Source organism: Medicago truncatula, chromosome 1 (genome assembly GCF_003473485.1).
Source record: "Medicago truncatula cultivar Jemalong A17 chromosome 1, MtrunA17r5.0-ANR, whole genome shotgun sequence".
NCBI classification, from domain to species: Eukaryota; Viridiplantae; Streptophyta; class Magnoliopsida; order Fabales; family Fabaceae; genus Medicago; species Medicago truncatula.
In genome coordinates, this window is record NC_053042.1 from 18,042,495 (window position 1) to 18,064,094 (window position 21,600).

The following is a 21,600-nucleotide window of genomic DNA, read 5'->3' on the forward strand; positions in this document are numbered from 1 at the left end:
AAGTGGTTTAGAAATCAAAATAACAAAATGTCAATGTTTATGTGTAAAAACTCTACTTTGGATGAGAAAGACTTTCACAACTAATGATGAAGTATGGAACAATTACCTAAAGGTGAGTTAAGTTCATAAACTTTTAAATATATTAATTGGTAAAATTTTAGTATATTATAATATTTATAGTATTTTTTGTGGTGATAATATTCATAGTATATTAACAATGATTATTTTTAATCTCATCCAAGTCACAAACATCTTCGAGAAAAGAATATGATTGATTGTGAGTATTTAAAGATTGTTGTTAGAGGTGGAATCTCTAGCGGGAATAGTTCTATAACAATAGACCCTGTTGATACTGATGCAAGAACTTTTGAGTAAGAAAGTGAAAGTCTTGGAATGGAAGGATTTTCATATGACTACAGTAGTGATGCATTCATAGCACCATATACGAACCACCATATAAACCTGAAACCTCCATCACCTCACCATCCCATTCACCTTTAGATTCACAGGTTGCCATAGAAAAACAAAATCGTAATAAATGAACAATATATCCAAGTATGAGGAAGATTTGGCGATATTGAGATCAACAATTTTGGCGATATTGAGATCAACAATCAATAACATGTTATGGAAAACTTTCGGTTAGGATTGGGATTATTGTTGCGTATTTTGAAAAGATGTCTAACATGATGGAGAAAAGATAGAGAAAATAGAGATAGATATAATGAAGAGTAATATTTGAGATGTTATAAAATGATATTCCTAATTTGGATGTGAAAACTCATTTCGAGACGACTGAATTGTTGAATACGAATTCAAATAAGGACCTTTTCTTGAAGATATCACTGGAAGAACACTTGTCTTGGATAAACTTCAAGTTAGAGGATGATTAATATTTTGATCATCTATCATTAAACATATCATTTTGAACATCTTAATTTTGTTGAACTATAATTTTTGGCATGTGCAGCACTTCATAACATTCTTCGCAAATAATGTCGCTCGAATGAATTTCCAATTGAACCTACTAATGGGTCCTCATCTTCATCTTCAACTTTGTCAATTCACGAAGTCAATAATTATGAAGCCAATGTTCAAACACAAGAGCAGTTACGAGAAGATGCTAATTTATGGTGAACTAGTATAGGTTTAGATATATTAAAAAAATACTACTTAGAGAACATGAACTTAGAATCACTTTGTTATTATTCCATATGATTTATAACATAGGATTTTAATAAATTTATAACACAAATTTTTAATGGAGTTATAATATAGTGATTCTAAATTCAAGTTCTCCTAAGAAGTATTTATCCACATATCTAAAGTTATACTAGTCTTCCATAAATTGGCATCTTTTGCCTGCTCTTGTGTTTAAACATTGGGTTCATAATTATTGTCTTTGTGATTCGGTAACATTGAAGATGAAGACTCGTCAGTAGGTTCAACTGAAAATTCATCATAACGATATTCTTTGCGAAGAAAGTTATGAAGTGTTGCACATGCCAAAAATTACAATTCAACAAAATCAAGATGTTTAAAATAATAATTTTTAATAAAAAAATGGTCAAAATATTAATCATCACTTAATTGAAGTTTATCAAAGACAAGCGTTCATCCATTGTCTTCTTCAAGAAATACTCCATGTTTGCTTTAGTATTCAATAATTCAGTCGTCTTGAAACTAATTCTGACATCCAAACTTTGAATATATTCTATAACATCCCAAATATTACTCTTCATCTCTCTATTTCTATCTCTATCTCTATCTTTTCTCTTTTCTCTGTCATGTTCGTCATCTTTTCAAAATGCACATCAATAATCTTGATGTTAACAAAAAGGTTTTCCATAACATGTCCTTGATTTGTTTATCCCAACATCGCCAAAACACTTTCCATACTCGGATCTAATTCTCTTATTACGATTTTGTGTTTTTATGGGAACCTCTTAATCTAAAGGTGAATGAGATGGTGGACTAGGTTGGTTAGGTGATGGAGGTTTGTATGGTGGTTCATAGTTATCTAGTGATATGTTCATCACTGCTACGATCATATGAAAATCCATCCATTCCGAAATTTCCACTTTCTTACTCAAAAGTTGTTACATCAATATCATCAGGTCTACGTCTACTGTTATAGAACTATTTTCACTAGAGAGTCCACGTACAACAACAATCTTCAAATAATCATAATCAACCATAATCTTTTCTCGAAAATGTTTGTGACTTGGGTGGGACTAAAAATAATAATTGTTAATATACTTACTAAAATTTTTAAATGTTAATATATTTAAACGATTATGAACTTTGCTAACCTTTTAAGTAATTGTTCCATACTTCGTCAGTAGGTGTGAAAGTCTTTGTAATCAAGTCTCATCCAAAGCCAAATTTTTGCACAAAAGCATTGACATTTTGTTAGATTGATTTTTAAACCACTTCATTCAGCTTAAACAATGACTATAAGTTTTAGAGAATTCAGTTTTGGCATTGAGTTGAAGAAGAATAATGTGTTCTATATTTTGTGTGCTAAATGATTTATTGCATCACACAACCCCCTGTTTATAGCATCCACGAGTTGCAACAACTTAGTCATTCATGGTTCAAAATGCATAATTATCTTTGTCTTTACCCTTTTCTCTGTTTTTTTTTCTTTCATTTTGTCAATCCCCTATTTGATCTCTAATACATATAAGGAACTAGTAACTATTGTTGTTCCCTAATTGCTAAAAGTACAGTGACTATATACTAAATAATATATATTGAATAGAAAAACAAAACTACCTAACAGCAGCAACAAAGGAAAAGAAAATAATTAATCATTATAAGCAAATAAAATCAATGAATCAATAAAACATTCATTTGTCCATAAAAAGACATAACAAAAAGATCACAATTTAACAAAGAATTGGTGTATATTTGATAGCAATGCGTCGTTCACCATGTGATCGGCGTATAATTCATGACCATGTAAGTTGTAGTATTTATATTTTCAACTAAATTTTCTCGCAAAGTCCACTCAATCTAAGAATCCGTCAAAATCGGTAAGTTGTGAGAAATCAAAGATGAGAGAACCCCTTAGCTAATGGAGGAACATTTATGTAGCCACAACCTCAAACATAAATCATCTGGACATATAAAAGAATTTAAAACTGTGTATTTAAGATTTCATTAAATGATATGTATTAATATGTGTGTACCTAAATGATTTTTATCTACACGAGACTATTAGATTAAATTACAGATCTCTTCTAACTTAACAAGTTATGGGTTCGAGTCCAACCCTAAAAATGTAACAATTGTAAATTCTCTTAAGAGAGTTTTACCACCTATTGTGATCCTATCCGACTCGATGAATTAGTTTTCACCCAGCTATGCAAAGAGAATATCCGATTAAAAAAAATAAAAAAATTTCATTTAGGGCTGTGACCATGCTAGTGTTTCTCTAGCATATGAGCCACGGATGAAATGTTTTGACATAGGTCTTGGTGTACAATAACTTTTTTTTCTTTCTATTAAGCACCGACGTTTGTTTTTTTGCTTTTAAAAAAGAATCTTTTATCTTATAGTGTACAATAATTGTTTCTATGATGCTAGTTGTTGTGTTTGTGTCTTTTCTCACCCTAGTGTACAATTCCGTAAACATGTGCAAAAAGTGGTAAATAAGACAAACCTTACAAAAGACAAGTTCTTATCTTAATACTAACATCCATGTTGAATGCCTTACCTTTCTTTATATGGATACACCTAACAGTCATTACTAAATGAACAATAATTTTGTTTGGATAACATGATAAAATAATAGCCAGCAAATTGATTTAGCTTGTAGAATGAGTGTCTTACAAAAAACATAGTAAAGATTTTTTTAAGCTATAATGATTAATGAACATGGGTAAATTGGTTATATTATAATTATATATGTACTGGTATGTGGTTTTGTCCATTCTGTCAAGTATACACAATTGTGGGTGGATTAAGCATCAAGGAGATAGAATTATTTACAAAAATGCATCACGTATTAATCGCGCTAATACCCGAGAAGATAATCTGCTAAGAACATCAGGAAGCACTTTAGCAGAGATGCCTGGCAACACTGGCAGAAGTTCTTGGATAATCTGAGGAACATTGAGAGCCTAAGGCCACCCACAGACAAATAGATAAATAAGTGAGTTGAACCTTGTTGAGCTAAAATAAACCAATAAATAAGAATGCACTTATTTGTTGCAAAAATAACTAAAACTGTACACAAATGAATTTCAGCAGCAAATTCTTCATTACCTGACTAGATGTGCTTGACAGAGTGCTTCCTGCAGTCAAGAACTCCAGCACTTTCTGAACATTGTTCAGTATAACTTTATCCTCTTCAGTTATGGTGGGTATAAGAGCTGCGGGCTTAAAGCGTCCAATAGTAGGTACCATAGCGAAAATAGGGCTTGCATTCTGAACTCCTAGTAAGGACATAATTCTTACCATTTGTTCCCTTGTCACTGCATCAATGCCCTTGACAATCTGCAGTCAATCATGAGTCAAATATTTAGAACTCTCCATATAACAACACTTGCACAGAAGTGATGAACTTTAACACGACATTGATGACTCGAAAAACAGTGCTAGTTCATTACTCGAAACTGATGACTCTCCATATGCTCGTTCATAGTAAACTTTAACATGACAAATACAAGATGACTCCAAAAACAGTTTATGATGGCTACTGCATCACACTCAAAAAAAAAAAAAAAAAAAACTTAAGCGCCATATGCAGCATGGCAGTAGCCATAAACAAACCTTTTCAGTTAATTTTACCAACTGATTCATTCAATTTTAGCAAAAGTAATGCCACCATGTGGAATTTTACCACAAAAATTATATACGACTTAAGTAGTCCCAGAAGTAACATTGTACCTTGGCGAATTTTTCTTGAATCAAATTTGTGTATGACTAACAGCCATACCTTGTTCAGATTTAACTAAGCTAGCATAAAATTTGCACAAACATTTTAAAAATATTTACACATGCGATGCATTTGCATAATCAATTTATGCATCACTTTCTCTTTTGTAATTAGTATAAATATATGATCGTATGCCAAATTTGAAAACTTCAACAATCATACTTTTATATCAGCTCATGCAATCAGTTAATTAAACAATAAAGTAAAAGAAGTCAAGGAGGAGGGGCATTTTTGTACTTTCATATGGAAAGAGTATAATAACTAAATTACTTGGCATCAAGAATGACAATCAACATATATAAAATCCTTCCTTCAAAAAAAAAAAACATATATAAAATCTTCTTTACTGCTTCTAGAAAGTACCTCATCCAAAAGAAATTCTCGGAAAAAATTCCCCTTATCAGACAGCAAAAACGCAAGGGCTGCCCGTGTTTCCACTGGCTGCGGTTGTTGAGGTGTTACAGACTGGAATCCCGGCAAGAGATATTCTGACCGGTTAGTCATAATCCCAAGCTCAGCCATACTCCCTTTCAGATCCTCTCCACCTCCACTTTTGGCAGCTGTAATAAAATTCTCGAAGGCTTGCATGACATCAATAAATCTTTCAGCGTCGAACACTCCAGATTTCCCATATATGGTGTAACGTAAAGCACTCCTTAGCCGAGGGGATTCATCCGTCAAGAGTCTCTATCAGTAAATGTGATTAACATAAACTTAGTTCATTCAGAAGAATCTAAACAGAGTACTAACACAAGCCAATTAGCAGTGTGGTGTGGTAATACAAAATTACAGCAGTTCAGTGTTGAAAGCTATTAATCAGACCATGAAAATCCATCATTATGTGGCAATGAAAATAATTTAAATTTTCTCACGAATAATAGTTGTGAAAATTTTCCGATGAAGAATTTGTTGTACTCCATAAAACTGAGTCTAAGACTAATTGTATTCAAAATTTAATAGTAATCATTTCTCCCGTGCATCATGTCCAAAATTGTTATTTCTACATCATATCCCTCCTCTAAACCTTGAAGGCATCCAATTCCATCGATGTCCCCTTTTATTTCCAGACACTAGACAGAATTTTTTTCCCATTGGCTTAATATTTTCTGTACTACATGACAGACTAATCATCAACAAAATCTTGCCGATTAAACCTTTCAAGCAATTTTAGTTCATGTTCATCAACAAATAAAGCTATAAGCCAGTTCTTGACAATGACAGGGGGAAAAAATAAATAATAAAATAATACCAAAGACAATTATACCTGTGCAATATATGGATAGGCTTCATCAACAATGGCAAAATCAGGATTTCCTACTAAAGCTATCCCTTCCAAAACCCCGATAGCCCTAATTATAAGGGCAAAGTATGGGGGTATCCTAAAAGGATAATCAAAGGTAATTTGTGCTAAATCTGATGCCAGCTCCTGAAAGTTGATGTTTTTTGCCCCTCCACCTTCTAAAGCCTGGTCAAAGACCTTTGCAAGCACTGGCAAGATGGGATCTAAATTGACTCCATCTGGGATGAAACCAAGTTTAACGAAGTCTTTCACTATGGCTGGATAATCCCGATGGATGAGATGAGCAATTGCTTCAATCATTCCATACTTTTGATCGTCGGTCAATTTTGTAACAAGCCCTGGGTGCAACAAAAGATTTCCATCAATTATCATAATGATTAGGATAGTGGAATAAAAGAACTTAAACATTAGTGGCATCCAGGAAAAAGCAATGAAGTTGATCAAGACAACAGGATCATTCCGATGAACAATATCTAGCCACAATTGCAAATAACAAAACACACTTGTCTTAATGTCTAAAGGAAGACCAAAATGCCAAGCAAAAGCAAAGAAAAAAGTATAACTATGATATGGCTGTCATATTCATGAAGGGGAAAAAATGAAAACGGAAAATTCATTCTCTCATATGAAGAATAAGAACCTACATTTTTACCATATACAAAGAAACTTTCAAGATTACATGTCATAAATATATAAATCTTGTTCAAACATTATAATTTATAACATTCATTGCATGTTCTGGTATTTAAAATCTGATGGAGCATTTTTAATATATTTAGAATCAAACTACATAATATTTTCAATTTACAATTGATAAAAACGAAAATAAAAAAAGAACATGAAGATATACGGTGCTATAGAAAAAAAATGTTCACTGCAAGTTTATATTGAGTATACAAGAAAATAATCATATTTTTTCTAAAATAGTTCATTTTCCAAGAAATATTATCAAGTTCAGGAATGTCAACCAAACAAAACACACGAAGTCTTTTTCTACTTCGAGGAGTCAACTACTCAAAGCAAAGAATTTCATAATGTCATATTGAGGAAAGTAAAACAACAGAAAAATATTTTATGTCCCTCATGCACACATTTGAATAAAACAAGGAAATTTCACCTACATATATATGATGTTTGACTACCTACCAAAGTCAAGTATCGCAAGTTTTCCATCAGGAGTGCGGATCATATTCCCCGGGTGAGGATCAGCATGAAAAAAGCCAGTATCAAGCAGCTGAAATAAAATAAAAATAAATTAATGCAAGAATAGTTTATTCAGAATTTACTTAAGGTTTCTTTATTTGGTAGATCCCTGAATTCAGAGGACGCTATCAATTATTTCATACCCCCCCCCCCCCCAATTATACACAAATTACATTCTTTTTTTGCAAAGACAAATGTCTCTAAATAAGTAATGCCGTAGGCTATATATATATTTAATGGCATGCCGTGGGCTATAATGTATCTAAACTACCAGGGAAGTGAAACATTAAAAGGATAGCGGAACATTGGTGAGGTTTTATTTCCAATAGTAAACAATCCATTGTCGGTAGAAACACTTTTTGTTTTAATATCTTGTTTATACTAATGAGTATACAACTGGAAGTTGTTTTTGCCCCTACATAGATTTTTGAAATACCGGAAACAAAGTGAAAATAAAGTGACATTTTTGTAATTATCAACGAAATCATGAAATGAAAATAGAAAAAATCCCAAAGTTAGAAAAAGATGTAGCTTAAAGCTCACAAGTTCTAATGCAGTATAAAACCAGCAGAAACCATTAAAATAATAAATCACCTGCTTTAGGTAGCAGATGACTCCAACATTAACTAATTCTCCGACGTTGCTTTCTTTGCTCTGTGACAGCTTCTCTCCGTCAATCCATGCTGTTGTAAGAACCCTCCTTGACGTATACTTGCTGTAAGTTCTTGGTATTACAACCTGAAATTGAACTGTGATAAGATACAAGCAAATTCCTCTCATGACAATTTTTATAATTATTAAAATGGTACAACTCTCACAGATAAATAACTTTAAACCATGTTAGTCAAATCGGGATATGTATTGTGTATCGTTCGACCACTTTTTTGAATCGTATCTTGCATTGTACCGTGTATCATAAGATACACGAACAAACAAAAAAAATATAACTTGAAATATCATTTATAAACTTCAAAATACTTCAAATATCATATATAAACTTCAAGATACTTCAAAACTCAAGTCATAAACAAAAATAAATAACATAAAGCATCCTTAATTCAATCAAAATCAAACATAACATAACTCCAAATTCCAAAATACCTCAAAACTTAAGTCATGGCCTAAGAAGAAAATGAGCAGTGAAACAGAGAAAGAGAGCAGAGAAACAGAGCGTGGCGAAACAGAGAGATAAAGAGCCTATATATATAGAGAGACAGAAACAGAGTGTGGTGAACTTGTGGGAACTTGTAAAGAAACAGAGTGTGGTGGACGTACGGGAAGTTGTAAAGAAACTACAGAGCATGTAATAGTGTGACACTATTTTTTTTCGGTGCAAGTGTGACACTATTTACATATATACAATGATGAACAGATGTATCATATATACAATGAGCAGTGCTACATATTACGAAAAAATTAGCACAAGAAAAGCAAAAATATGTACGTGTCATGTTTTGCACAAGCTGAGAATTATCATGTCCTTATTTGGTGGAAATCAGGCGCATGTTTGCAGAAAATCAACGGAGTACAATGGTTCGTGCCTTTTGTTTTCTAATATTCCCGTAACAATGAGCATTTCCCATATACAATTATTCACTAGCTAAACATCAATCAGTTGCAACAAATTTATAACTCCATTGAATGAAACTCTAGCCTAATGTTCTCAGTCTCGTCATATTGTGAATCAGGAATTGATTAGCCTCCTTAATTATATTTATTTTTTTTTTTCTAAAATAGGTGACACAAATCAGAATTTGATTTGTTCGCATTAAATGTAATTATTACTTGTATAGGTTGTAACCTCTTTATATAAAAAGGATAACAATGAGAAAGGTATCAAGCTAAAAATCTTGACACATATCATCAATAGGCACATGCAAACAGATCAATGGGCATTAGTAGATATGAAGCCCTCATAAAAAGCAATATGATCCTATTATGGAAAAACTTAACCTTGTTTCTTTGCTTTTATATATAATTCTTTCATCAAATAAAAACATGTCATTTAGACTTTAGAGTGTGCGTCACACAGAGGAAAGAAAGTAACATCAGTGGGTTTTTGTTAGCACCCAACCCCCAATTTGGAATGTTTGAAACATGGGTCGAAGAAATCAAATGTATCATCTATGTAAATCAGACCTTGTCAGTTGAGAGCAGGCCATGTAAACTGTTAGAGCAGTTAATTAGTTAGGATGTTATAACTTATAAATACATAGGAGGCCGATTAATGTGTTGTGGGAAGAGACCAAGATCTTGAGGCCTAGATAGAGTCTTTTATCATTCTTATCTTCCTGGGTATTCAGGAGGAACAAATTAATCTAGCTAGATTCCGCCAAGAATTTCTGCTTGATGTAAATACCGACATAAAACAGATAGTGGATTTGTTTATGTCGTTCATAAGAAATAAGAAATGACAGGACTCACCTGTGGCAGGTCTTTCTTCATCATTTCGGCGAAACGGTCTCCATTTTCACCTTCATTCACATAGTCTAACTCCTCAAAAAATCTAGCAGCCCACTCGTCAACCAACCCAACCACATCAATGGAGACCTAAAAAATTAGGTAAAAAGCACTTGGGTTGAGATGAGAACAAATATAATGCGCAATTGATTTAGCATCGCTAAATAACTAATGTTACAACAACAGAGTCATATTAATTAAATAAACATATATGACTTTAAGTTTATGCTCACAAGAATTTAACTTGCCTGAGGGAACTTTCGAAGAGCCAAACCAAGGTTCCGGATGATGAATAAATCAATGGTAACTGTCTCGAGAACAAAAGGTCTTTGCACTTTAACAGCAACCAAATCCCCATTTTCCTTCAGGCGGCCCTTATATACCTGTCCGAGAGATGCTGCATATGTTTCACAAGAAAATAGATACCTGTTGGTTAGTTAATTCAAAAAAACAGCAATGAAAGAGTATACTTTTCTAGTAAGAAAGTAATATATCGAAATGGTCTGGAAAGCTACCGGCAGCAATGGGAGAGGTTGATAATTCAGAATAGACATTTTGCCATGGCTGACCAAGTTCCTCTTCAATTAGAGCCATAGCCACATCATCTGCAAATGAAGGAACCTTCACATTTTATGGAATCCCCCCACACCCCCACCAAGAACAAAAAAAAACCTCAGAAAAAGAACGAGCTTACAATATCAGAAATGAAAATGCAAATGTGCAACTGCTAATAATTTTCCGAGTTTGCCAAAACATCAGACAACAATTCTTGTAAGAAGGGACCAATGGTTCTATATAGCTAAATAAGATTATGAAAGAAAAGTCACTGCAGAAAGTTTTTCTGGAAATTAGAACATAAAACACTAAATATGCATCCAAACAATTGCGTTTCATTTTTCTGAAATGAAGGAACAATATTTTGCTTCTATGCTGCTCAAATTAACTACAAAAATAAATCACACTTGTCCAACTAATATCAAGTTATTAACTTTTTTCTCTGGATCACTATTCTTCCTATGTATGACGATATAGATTCATTTAAAAAGGAAACAATGGCATATATAGAAGATAGCATGCAATGAATGGGTAAAGGAGCAGCAAGCTTACTTTATCACAGAGCTTCTGCAGCTCCGTCATTGCTGCAGGTGACAGTATATCAGGTCGTATACTCAATGCTTGCCCAAGTTTTATGTATGCTGGACCCAAAGATGTCACAATTTCACGTATTTCAATAGCCCTAGCAACTTCATTCTGGTTATGAAAATAGCACAAATAAGCAACCACGGTGAAATATATATCACAAATAAGTTTCAATTATCTAAAAGGATTGATACAGGGTCTTGAAACTTATAAACTCATGTTTACAAAACCAGCTTGCAAGGTGAGAACTGCACAAGCTTTATAAGCCCCGCTAAAACCCAGAACTATGAAGGTGCTAGAGGATGCAATGAAAGCAACCCAAATGCCGCAAGTAAGGCACGTAAGGGTAGACCGTAATTAGGGTGGAATTTCCAACACAATGTTGTTGTGTAAAATCTATGATTTATTATCATGTCTTTACATACAAAATGTTACAACGCATTAAATTCGATGCTAATTTTCTATAATACTTATATTTGCCAAAATATGCAAGAAATTAAAAAATATATATTATGTTATCATGTGCGTTGCACGGGTACTCCGACTAATATCTTATATTTAAGCTTAATACAAGTTCAAGCTGTAACCTCTTCCATACGTAACTGGAAACTTCTATTGAAAATTATGAAACCTGTGTACGCAACCTGATCTATCATTCACGCTTCACGGATTCACCTCAAATCAAAACAAATTTATCATTCTAAGAACTTTTTTTCTTTTGTCTATGACTTAAAGACTGGCACGTAACTTGACAATAACAATTTTATTAACAGCTTTTAACTCAACAATTACTTAAAGCGTACGATAGTTAGATCCTAGAAACTAAAGATAGTTTCTGACGGGAAAAGAGAAATTCCAAATAACTTCTTAACTTAAAGCCTTATATTAACACGCCTAATATTAGTTATCGACAAGAAAAGAAACAGAAAGCAAGGGAGAATAAAAAAACCACCGACAATAACCACCATGTCAGGAATGCACGCAAGCTGCTTAGTCTTATCTGGACATAGAAAAATTACCTCTTTAACCTTCTTGTTAACCACATCCCACGCAACCCGCGAAAGAAAACCTCCAGCAACAGATAATAACTGCACAATGCGAGTTGCAACGGAGCGAGGACGTTTTCCCCAATATGCAGTAATACTAGCTGGATCATACACCAATGGTAGAAATTCACTACTTTCATCTACCTACAAAATTGAAAAAATACACAACCACATCAAATAACATAAAATCCAAGAAAGAAAAAAGTAGCTCGATGCTAATGCTCGTGAATATTCAAGCATCATAAATGGAAATGTCATATATTTATGAAGAAAAAAATAGAAATATCATAGGAAACTCACGAAAATATCAGAAAAATTAGAATTTTATTCAAGGAACTTTGAATTGAGGTTTTACTAGATTGACTTATCTGAGCTTACCTATTGACATAAGTTTTGTGGTAATCTTTGGTTGAACTTATGAAAACAGCTGATAACATTGTTCATAAGCTGTCTTTAGCTTATTTTCTTACATTATTCAAAGATAGCTTATTACATTGTTCATAAGCTGTTTTAAGCTTATTTTTGTAAGTTCTTCAAGATAACTTACAAAAACAGCTTATAGCTTGTACTAAAACAATTTAAATTCATTTCATCTTTCATTACAGAAATAGCTCAACAAGTTGTTTAATACCTCAACAAGTCGTAGTTGAACATCATCCTCAGCAAAGAGCGAATCATTAAGACTCTGACCACGAAGACCTCTCATAAGCGTTGCCAATTGTTCATCTTCTTCCATTTGCGCTCTCACTCTCTTAATCTCCTTCGAAACATCACCAATTCTCTGAATGCAAATAAAAACACACGTTGAAATCAGTGAATTCGGCGAAATCAGAAGCAGAAGAGTTAGTTAGTTAGTAGTTAGTTTATTTACCCCAGAGACACCGTTGACAGGTTTGGCAGGCGGAGACCTTGAAGAAGAACCGTTGACGGTAGTGACGGGAGCAGGTTTAGGATCGGTGGCGACAGCGGAGATACGGTTAGAACGGCGGCGACGGAGAGGGAGGTTGTTGTGGCGGTTGGAATGGGAGGAGCGGAGTAAAGGATCGATTCCACGGTAGATGAGTTGTGATGATGCTGTGTCCATGGTGGAATGCTGTTTACTCTTTCCTCTCTGCTCTGTTTTCTTCTTCTTCTTGTTCTAGAGAGAGAGAGAGAGAGAGTTTGTGTTCTCTTCTCTTTAGAGAGAGAGAGAGAGAAGGTTTGGAGGGAGTGGTTGTTGTAATGAAGTGTGGAAGTTTTTGTATGTGTGGTGCGAAGTGTGACAAGGTGAACTATGAAACTATGTTCCGTTGCTTCACTTTCAGCCGTTAACACCTATTTCTCTCGATAAACTATTTTCATTTTTTTTTTTTTTTTTTTTTTGATATACGACAAAGTCATTATAAACTTACACATAAGTGGATGTATTGAGGTTCGAACTCCGATCATAGCATCTAATCTGACAATTTCGACATTTTATCAATTGAGTTAAGATTTCTTGATTCATTTTCTTCTTTTATATATCATCACTCGCATAATAATATGTGTTCCCATTAAGTTTTATTTTACATAATTCATATACAAAACTCCTAAACAATATTCGTGTAAAAATTGACTTCAGAATATTCGGCTCAAACTCTTTTCAACACTCAAAAGACTAAAGGGCGCATTAGCACAATGACTAGTTTGTTAGGTGATTGTGTACCCATACTTGGTATGCTAATACAACCACACGTTTTTTGTTGGTCTACGATTCACTTTTTTTGTTTCTTCTTTTTTTTTTTATGAAATTTTTGTTTCTTTTTTTCTTTTTATCCTTGTTATATATAGTTTTTAAGTAAAAGATAGCGGATAATTAATAAGCTGGTTTACGGTCATAAAATTTATAAAGAATAATTTGTAAGTTAGGTGATAGATAATTGTTCGAAGGAACTGTCTAGGTAGAACTTTAAGAACTGAGTTGTGTGGAGCTCGAAAGGGAAGAAATTTTACAACAAGAACAAAGTTAGCAAAAAAAAGTGTGTTTGAATCATTATATAATCGTTTATTATGTTGTTATTTCAATTGGAGGGAGGGAGGGAGAGAGAGCGAGAGTGAGAGAGAGGGGGAGAGAGGGAGAGAGAGCCTCTTATGGGTGTGGTGGGAATCGGCTGAGTAAATGAATGTGAAGAAAAATTGATGTTGTAGGTACGAGACAAGGCAAGATGACATGAAGAGAAATTTGAAATTTGAATAAAACTAGCTTTTTTATGGTATGGGTCAACCGGATGATAAACAAACTTTTATGTCTTAACAGATTTGACACTTGGTGGTTTGTGGACTGATATGGGTCGACCAGATGAGAGCAAATGTTTCAGACTTGACATGTTTGATACAAAACATCGTAACATTCGGTGTATCAAAGTTTGTGATTGATGCACAATATTAACTTATGGTGTTCCCCTTCTCTTTCTTGTGAACCGTTATCAAAACCCCAGCTTCTTTCCGTTCATTCATCAAAGAGGGGTGACTTAGGGTCAATTTTTGAACCAAAATCATCCCTCTAACTCATTTTTCTCTTTCCCTTTAATTGAAATAAGTGATTTTCAAATTATAACAAACTAAACTAATCACGATTATCTATTTCAATGACACTAACAATTTAACAAAAAATATAATCTAAATTCTTTCTTTTTAATGACATCAACAACAATCTTTATTATAAAAAATAATTGTTTAAAAATATAATTTAGATAATGAAAATTAAGTATAGATATGCTCATCTAATTTGTTACACTTTTTAATATTTAAATTTATTCTTATCTATTTGTTACATATGTTATTTGTATTGAAAATTAAGAGTATTTTTGAAAAGAGAAAAAGTCAACCTAAAAGAGCTAAAAGATGTTATTTTCTTTATATAGTATAGAATAGATATATAGTATTTTTAGATATATAGATATACAAACAAATGCTTTTTTAAATATAAAAAAAAATAAAAATTACTAACATATAATATGTTGTTATTTTGTCTCCATAAAATTTTCAAAATATAACTTGTTGATAACAAGTATTTTATATCCTGTGAACTTAGCTCAGTTGGTAGGGATATTGCATGTTATATGCAGAAGTCGGGGTTCGAACTCCGGACACTCCACTTCTCTACAGTTAAATTATGTGAGCTATAGCCATTAGATTAATTGACAAATAAAAAAATAACGAGTATTTTATGATAAGGAGAGTTAATAAAAAACTTATGACTGGTGCTAGTCACACCCCAAAAAAAACAAGTTACACTCCAGAATGACTAATATACCTCTAAATTGAACATAAGTAAACTTAATTTACATTAACCTAGATTGAACGTTAGTAAATTGAAAACTGAATTTACACTAACCTAAATTGAACATACGTAAATTTGAATTTACATTAACCTACATGCGTAAACTACACTAACCCGTTTTATATACATACACGTAAACTTAATTTACACTAACCTCCCACTTAAAATCAAATTGACAAGCATATCTCATACCAAAACAAACAATAAACAAATAGAAACTCATCGAAAATGAAATTCTAACATTTATGAATATAGTACATATCAATAACAAAGATGTTGATTCAGATCTTGGTTGCATATCTATGGTGATTTGTGGATGAAAGGGGGTAAGAGTTCAGAATGATCATAAAAGATAGGTTTTTAGAAAATTACATGAAGAGAACAATTTTGGTATTATTGTAAAATTTTAAATAAATTTGGATGTAACTTTTTTTTTTTTGGGTGTGACTAGCACTAGTCAAAACTTATATGTTGATAATTACAAAAGAAATAATTTTGTTTTACTTTATTTGTCATTTTCAAATTTCAATCCAACGTTAATTTTTTGTTTGTCAATAATCTTTACGTGCGTAATTTCTTCACAAACAACTATCGTGAAAAGGAGTGAGTATCGGTTAAACAAACACTAGAGGAGTGATATAGTTGGTGGGAACGACAATAAGGCAAATCTTCCTTATTGCGAAAAGGGACCACTGACTGGACGACCAAAGAGCAAAACCTTAAGCCACTGGAGTCTTCTTCAATTTCTCTGTGAGTGTTTTAAGTTAAATGTTATTTTTTTAGCAGCGATTTCCATTTTTTACTCGATTATGCTTTGGTCAAAAACATAATTTTGATAAAGTTGTAATGGCTTTTTAATCGATTAAAAAGGTGAATGGAGCCGTTGATGATTTCCGACCCTTATTTGCTTGATTGCTGCAAATGTTTTGAACCCTTAACTATTCCCATCTTTCAGGTATGCATTTCATTCTTTTTATTTTCTTTCCTACGTTATTTTCCAACTCTGAGAAGATTTAAGGGTGTGTTTGATATGCTAAAATGAACATCACAATAAAACAATGCAAGACAAAACAACACAGCACATAACAAACTTTTTATTTTGAGGTATTGCACAACTTTTTGTCATGTTTGGTGTAGACAAAGTTATTTTGGTATTTTAGATAACTTATACTCGAGATAAAAGAGTTGTGTTGTGGTTCAGTGAGAACTAGAATTTCAGATTTTGGCCGGTCCCTTGCCCCCCTAATTTTTCCAGTCCTAGATATAGTTTTAAGATCAAACATTGTACAATTGGAGTTATATTGTCCACTCCCTTATTTTTATTTTAGCAGCTCAAACTCACCCTAATTTGATGTCATATATGCCCTTAAGTGCGGTTTGAGAAGTGCGGCTGTAGCGCCACAAATGTAGGACTCTTAACTCATGCCCATGACTTGACATCTGGAGTGTGACCTTAGTAGCCAATAAGGATTCTTGGATAGACTTTGATACTGTCTTAGAATTTAGGTTGGACCTAAGGTGAGGAATGCTCCACTTATATACTCATATTTAAGCTTTATTAGACTCTTAACAAGTAATTCACTTTAGAAGTTAAAGTAAGTACCAATAATTATAAAATTAAAGATGAATATTAGAGCTACATCATAATGATAAAGAGTTTTAAGTTAACGACCTTTATTTTCTCACTTTAGATGAGCCAAATTCCTCTCAAAAACAACATTATTTTCCCACCTCATCTTATGTGGCTTTGCAGGCAACATAAAAGAATGGGGAACCAAGTCGAACCTATAGAGACACAACACTTAGGGTGAAATGGAGATAATGAGGTCTAGTATGACGATGATGAATAAGTGGTCAAAGATAGTGATTCTATTTAAGAAATCACTTTTGTATATTTTAAATGCTTGGATGATTTATTTTATGCCTTGGAGGATAAGACTATTTTGCTTTAACTTTAATTGGGTTTTAAATATTACTAGTTACATTCCTTCAAAAAAAAAATATTACTAGTTACATTGAATTTTAATTAGTAATTGTGAATGTCTTTAATTTTGTCTTTGTATATCCTTTTTTTGAGTTTTTATATGTTTATGGTATGAACTTCTTGTATTGTTTCCCAAAACTTTGATATAGCAACCATGCCGCTACCAGCTATACCATAGCGTTTTGGGGGCTATAGCCGCAATCCGTCATTGAGTACATAGCTTTTGTGAAGAATAAATTGAGAATGATTAGCTTTATGTTGGTTATACTTTTGATTGCATAATTTGCTAACAAGCCTTACAAATAAATCTTTTATTTTATTCTAACAAATGGTTCAAAGTCTAATTTGATGATTTTCTTTGATGTTGCAATACCTTGCAGTGTGATAATGATCATATTGTTTGCTCTACTTGCTGTACTAAACTTAGGAACAAGTGTCACGAGTGCTCATTGCGCATTAGCTCAAAACGTTGTAAAGTCATTGAGAATCTATTGCTATCTATCAAAATTTCATATCCAAATGCAAAACATGGTTGCAAGGCGAAAATAAGTTACACTGATAGGAAGCATGAAGAAAAATGCATCTACGTACCATGTGACTGCCCCCTTTCAGGATGTGACTTTGCTGCATCGTCAGAATTGTTGTCCAACCACTTCAGCCATAAACATGGTGATTCTCAAATCAAATTTTCTTATGGTCAGTCCTTCACTGTCTCCATGAAGTCTAATGATGAAACCATTGTTCTTCAAGAGGAAAATGATGGTAAACTATTTATTCTCAATAATAGAAGTATGCTTTTGGGAAATGCAGTCAATCTTTGCTGCATTGGTCCTAACTCTTCTGAGTCCGACTATAGTTATGATATATTGGCTAGGTCTCAGATATCCAAACTGAAATTACAGTCTTTCGTGAAGAACGTCCAACAGGTTCCTTTAGCAACTCTTTCATCAGAGTTGCTTGTGATTCCATTTGGTTCTTCTGAACCTCTCAAGCTAGATATTTGCATAACCCCCAGGGTACCTCCTATTTCCTTTTCAATGCTTTGGTTTTTCCCCCCAGTTAAAGTTTTGTTATTTTTTTTTTATATTTTGAATTTATACTCTAGCATTTTATCTTATTCTTCAGTTTTTCAAATGCCAAACGAAGGCTGTTAGTGTTTTCTATTTTTGGATCAGTTCTTGAAATATCAATCTCAAGTTTTCTTCATTGATTTAATGGCAATTTTTGTGCAGATGCAAATCTACATAAGGACCCAGACTGGAAAGACATACCCCCTGAGGGTGGAGAGTTCAGACACGATAATGAATGTGAAGAAGAAGATTCTTGACAAGGAAGATATTGCAGTGCACCAGCAACGTCTGATCTTTGACGGTAAGCAACTAGAGGACAACCGGACCCTTGCCGATTACAACATCCAAGAGAAGTCAACCATTCATCTCTGCCTCCGCCTCATTGGGAACTAGATCACCACCTCACCATCGCTAATACTACTTCCAAGCGCAAGCATCTGTCCGCCTCATTATCCACCGCCGTCGGCGGCCCTTATCAACAAGACGATCACCAGTAGAGAACTCATGCATTATTGATAACATAAGAGTCTTTGACTTTTGCTTTTCTTATTAAGAAATTGACTGTCGTTCTTTTTGTCTTGTCTTGAGCTGTATAATTATATTTTTACTGGGGATGATTTTCAGCAATTGAAGAAACCTATTTACTTTCCAACATAAGTTGAAATTCTACAGTAATTCTCACATAGATGCATGCAATGACTCCTGCATTAGAGTCTGATTTAATTGAAAAGAGTTAGTGATGTAGTGACTTCAGGCTTCAAACCCTTTATCAAGCTGCTGAATTCTTGTTTCTCACACTTAAATATTTTCATGATTCTTTATTTTCCTGAAGGACATGAAAAGCCTGCGAAAGTTGTGTAAAATGAAGACTTAGGTACCGTTTGGTCCGACTTTTTTTTCCAGCTTTTCTACGTTTTTAAGGAGAAGGTAGGCCAAACACAATATCAATAAAGTACCTTCGAAAAAAAGTACTTTTTTTAAAATGCATAAAATTGAATGGAATGAGCTTTAACCAAAAGTTGTTGAATGCTACTTCAAAAAACTATTTCTCCCCAATTTATTTCACAAACATCTCTCTTCAACTCCCGCCGGCAACCTTTTGTTTTATTTTTTCAATAAGCTTTTTTCTTCCATTTTATTTTATTTTATTTTTTTTAACCGGTCCATTTAATTTTTTAATGAGGTTCCATTTAAGTTTATTATCTATTTTTTTAAGGAATTTTATTATCTTTTTATCACTTATATATTAATTTCAATATCTTTTGATCATCACAACCTCGCAAATATTTGTATTCACGCTATCAATGAATGACACCGAATATTTTCATTCCCTTTTTTCAACCACGGAAATACACACACGTTAGCGTTTAGAGTAATACTTTATGTTCCTCTTTCTATTTTTTTTTTTGTTATGCTAATGCGTATAATTTTTGTTAATGCTGTGTAATGCGTATAATCATTTTTATAAAATTTTGATTTTAATTAAAAGTAGAAGTGTAGTTGCCTAAAAAAATTATACTTATATATAATTTACACATTTGTATTGTAACAAACTATGCATATCTTTTTCTTATTAAAAAAACTAAACATATCTTTTCCAATGACACCAGCAATGTAATAAATATAATATTATATAATATAAATTCTTATCTTTTTGACCAACACTAAAAATATGATATTCTTATAACAAAATTTGTTATAGAGTATAATTGAAAAAGATATTGTCCAAATTTGTATTCATGTTACACAAAATAAACGTCATTGAGTAAATATAGTATTGATAAAAATATATCTTTTATATTTTAAACATTTTTTCCCTTCAAAAAATATTTTAGACATTTTTTTATTTATTATGTTAATTCATAATGAATTCAAAGTTTTTTTATTTATAGACAATGCATAAATATATGCAAGGTCCCGGGTTCGAACCCCAGACACCACCAAAAAATAATAAATTCAAAGTTTTGTACAATATTTTGCCAAACAGCTTTTAACTCAAAAATAACTTTAGAACTAAAAAAAAATAAAGAAACCAAACAGCTTTAGCCTTTTTCTTAAAGAGTTTTATTTTAACTTTGTTTTAAAGTAGCTTTTAGACCGAAAAAAAGCCTGGCCAAACGGTACCTTAATCTCTTTACCTCAATCTTGGTTTTTTAAGCCCTGATGAAGCATAAACAACATATTAGAGTAAAAATTCATATCTAATTTATGACAGTTAAAAATTCATATTTAATTTATGTTTTGTTAAAAAGTTCTCATTTTTTTTGGATGAATTTTTACAATATTCTACACATTTATGCATAATTTTAAAATAAAAAAAATACAAAAAAAAACTTAAAAATAGGGACAAAAAATAATGATTGAAAATTTCATAGGGACCAACAGCTGTATAAATTTTTTAGAGGAACTAAAAAAACATTGAATTAGGGGTGGCAAAAATACCCATGTCCATGTGTACCCGCGGATAAAATCTGTCGCGGGTAGTTAAATGGATATTCACGGGTATAATAAACGGATATTTGACTATCCATTGTTTTATAGATATGGACACAGATTTGATGATACCCGTACCTATACCCGATAATAAATTAAATATATTACTAAAATATCCTTGTATGCATGTGTGTGTGTATATAAGAATTGAGGTCTCATAAAACACTAGTTTAGTTGATTGTAAGATAACTTTTCTCTTATGTCACAACTTTCTTTTCCTTTTCCCTTTTGCTGAACCCAAATTTTCTTCTTCTAATTTTAAATGAATAGATGAATATTTCAATTTGTTTCGAATTTCTTCGTGGGAATTGATTTAATCTTTTTGTTTTATACTGAGAATCATAAATTTTGTATAAATTACATATGATATTTGAAATTTGAATGAATTATATATGAATGTTTAAAAGTTGAAGTTTTTTGGTAATTAAAAAAAGTTATTCTTTCTACCAAAAAAATAAATAAATTCAATCAACACCCATGGATACCTCAATTTAGGCGGGTACCCGTATAGTGAATACCCACAAGTATAGGGCGGACATGAATATCATATTTATCTAATAGGCGAAGACACGGGTATCATACTATCCGTGCCTATTAATACTCCTTGACATGTATCTAGGCCCCATTTGGATAAACAACTTATATAGATGCTTATAGC

The 21,600-nt window shown here is 32.5% G+C and overlaps 2 protein-coding genes across 2 annotated transcripts; one reads left to right on the forward strand and one right to left on the reverse strand.

Annotated features, from left to right (window-relative positions):
* Positions 1–3,870: 3,870 nt before the first annotated feature.
* LOC25483068 (uncharacterized protein sll0005) lies at positions 3,871–13,344 on the reverse strand. Its single transcript, XM_013611714.3, has 13 exons — positions 12,966–13,344; positions 12,726–12,875; positions 12,068–12,238; positions 11,016–11,159; positions 10,424–10,529; positions 10,157–10,305; positions 9,873–9,998; positions 8,043–8,186; positions 7,392–7,479; positions 6,210–6,583; positions 5,309–5,632; positions 4,273–4,503; positions 3,871–4,127 (listed from the first exon to the last, which is right to left on the reverse strand). The coding sequence occupies exons 1-13, from the start codon at positions 13,176–13,178 to the stop codon at positions 3,993–3,995; spliced, it is 2,355 nt and encodes a 784-aa protein (XP_013467168.1). The 5' UTR covers positions 13,179–13,344; the 3' UTR covers positions 3,871–3,992.
* A 4,422-nt stretch (positions 13,345–17,766) lies between these two features.
* LOC25483069 (polyubiquitin 9) lies at positions 17,767–19,057 on the forward strand. Its single transcript, XM_024775366.2, has 2 exons — positions 17,767–18,395; positions 18,612–19,057. Exons 1-2 carry the CDS (start codon positions 18,096–18,098, stop codon positions 18,840–18,842), a joined length of 531 nt encoding a protein of 176 aa, XP_024631134.2. The 5' UTR covers positions 17,767–18,095; the 3' UTR covers positions 18,843–19,057.
* The last annotated feature ends 2,543 nt before the right edge of the window (positions 19,058–21,600 follow it).